At 41.0% G+C, this 2513-nt stretch overlaps 1 protein-coding gene across 1 annotated transcript in view; it reads right to left on the bottom strand.

The window, feature by feature from the left end:
* GPLD1 (glycosylphosphatidylinositol specific phospholipase D1) overlaps window positions 1-1812 on the bottom strand; it is a 24573-nt gene extending 22761 nt beyond the window's left edge. The window contains exon 1 of the mRNA XM_009285093.1: window positions 1716-1812. Within this exon, the coding sequence (XP_009283368.1) occupies window positions 1716-1812 (97 nt within the window). The remainder of the gene's footprint in view (window positions 1-1715) is intronic.
* Between the last annotated feature and the right edge of the window lie 701 nt (window positions 1813-2513).

Consider the following 2513-nt stretch of genomic DNA (forward strand, 5'->3'; position numbering starts at 1 on the left):
GGTCCGACGGGAGCCCCTGGGGGGGGAAGAGCCTCCCCACTCAGACCTGCCTCCAGCAACAAGGCCATGGCAAGTAGGACACAGCACAGCTCTGTCGAGCACACCGAACATGATCAACATTTTGAACAGGCAGAGCTTTTCACCGTTTTAAAAGTACTTTCAGAAGTCTGTCCAGGATAGACTTTGGTGCTGGTTTTGAGTCAGAGGAGTTCCTTTCTATAGGTTTGTTTTTTTCCCCTGGAATACTCAGTGTTTGGATTTGGCAATAACTTCCAGTATCTTATCATCATGGACTTTTATTTGCACATTAATAAAAGCACTGATTTTAGCGACATCAGAGCTGAACCCTGTTTAATATCATTTTCAGACAAATGGACAAAGTTTGTTGTAAACTATGACCCAATAGTTCAGTGTACACACTACTCCTCAGACAACCAGGATATTCAAATTATATAAATGCAGGTTTTCTGCAATATGCTTCCTTGATTAGAAAAAAATGACTGCTTTGGGACAGATCCACAAGCTCTTGTTTATCTTTGTAGATTTCTTGCAAATACACTCTATTCTGCCAAATCTGTTATTTCAAGTTTTCAGAAGCTCATACTCGGTAATCAGAGCCCTGAGCTTGCGAAGACGTATGCGCTTGCCTAACCTCAGGCAGTGTGACTTCTTAGAGCCCTGAGCTTGAGAAGACGCATGTGCTTGCCTAACCTCAGGCAGTGTGACTTCTTCTACCGATTACTGTGGGTTTCTTGACATATCGTTAGGAAAAGCGAATGGTTGTAGGATGCTGACCAAGGGTACAACACTCAGTAAGGGTACATATTCTCAGTCTCAAATGAACGCCATGAATAATCCCAGCCTTTCACTTGTTCAAAGTTGCATGTATTCAGTACTTAAAGTCTGAGAAGATTACCTGAATAGAGACCACATTGTGTGTTTTACTATCTGTTTGAGCAACGGATTTAGAATCAGAAACAGAAGAGCAAACAATGAAAACTGTTAATTTATTACGAGTAAACATTTCAGAATAACCTCACACTACTCATGAGTGTTCTTGCAAGAACTACAGCAGAAACCAGATTTTAAAAATAACACATGCAAACAAGAAATTAAACCCAGAACTATTTCCCCACTTCGATGTTCACTCAGTTCTCTCCTTCATTCTCTACAAATCTAGGCTGTTCAGGCTACAGACAGCAACCTACCAGAAAGAGACGCAGAACAAAATTTTCATGATGTTAGCCATAGATACAAACACATTACAGCATTTTGTCTATTTTATGCAGGTATGTCAAAATTAATACACGGTAATTTGAAAACAGAGCTACCACAAATTATCTGTGTTATTCTCCAGTTTAAATATAACAATCCCATAAACTGCGTAAAGTATTCCTCTTCTTTCTCCAAACCAAACCCTGTCTGCGTAAGACTCACAGACACAAACATTCCAGTTACATAATGCCTGTGTTTTAGAAGACAGAAAAATATGCAACCAAATTGATTCAAGCATTTTGCTTATAAAAACAGTAAAGTTTCAAACTCCAAAACCAAACTACTCATCTATCCTATGTGTTATTCACATTTTTTTAAATTATGTAGAATGCTCATTACTTTAACATTATTTCCTCCCTTTGCTTTCCAGCCGAATCCGATTTTACTTCTCTTCCCAAGCAACAAAAAAGACACGAAAATTAATTCTGAACATGTCTTACCTATTTCAACATGTGTTGAAATTCCACTTGGGATACATCTTTGACAGAAATGGTATAGTATAACCAGCAAAACAGACCAAATCTTCAAACCAGCCATGATGCTGGCTTGAACTGTGATTTTCAGAAGACTGGAGCAGTAGCGCTACGACCTTTGAAATGTAGGTTACGGAGCATGCCTTTTCTTTCAGACATATTGCTGACACAGCAAGTAAACGACTGCTGTATTTGAAAGGCTATTTTATACCAATGCTTTTCTTTACCTCAAATAAAGTAATTTACAAAAAAAGAAATAACCTATAGGTGTTCTCCCCTCTTGAATTCTGTAATATCTCGGGGGTTTGGGCAGTGTAACTGCCGTCACTGCACAGCAGCAGTGAGGTCTCTTAACATACAAAAGCACAGCAGGTAAGAGCATCCTCCCACAGTTCGTCCAGCTCATGGTGCACTTGCCTTACAACAGCTACATCAGATTTCACAAAAAATTAAATCCAATTGCCAGACCAGTATTAGTAGAAACACACTAGCTCCCGAGTTGTAGGCAATACGAATGCATAAGCTTTGGTGAGCTGATAGGACACTGCACACATACGTTTGGGTCTTATGATCCGATTGAAAGCCCAACTGATATACTGGGGGAAATCATGAGAGTACTCCTGCCGTACGCATTGCTATCAACATCTGTCTGACTGCAGAGGCTGGGCACGCCGTGGCTCCAAGCCGTCCTCCATGCAAACCTGGCCTGGCTGCCATGCCAGGCCGCTCCTCAGCCTGCAGGCAGGGCTGGCACATGCGGCACCG

Source organism: Aptenodytes forsteri, unplaced genomic scaffold (assembly GCF_000699145.1).
Source record: "Aptenodytes forsteri isolate BGI_AS27 unplaced genomic scaffold, ASM69914v1 Scaffold248, whole genome shotgun sequence".
NCBI lineage: Eukaryota > Metazoa > Chordata > Aves > Sphenisciformes > Spheniscidae > Aptenodytes > Aptenodytes forsteri.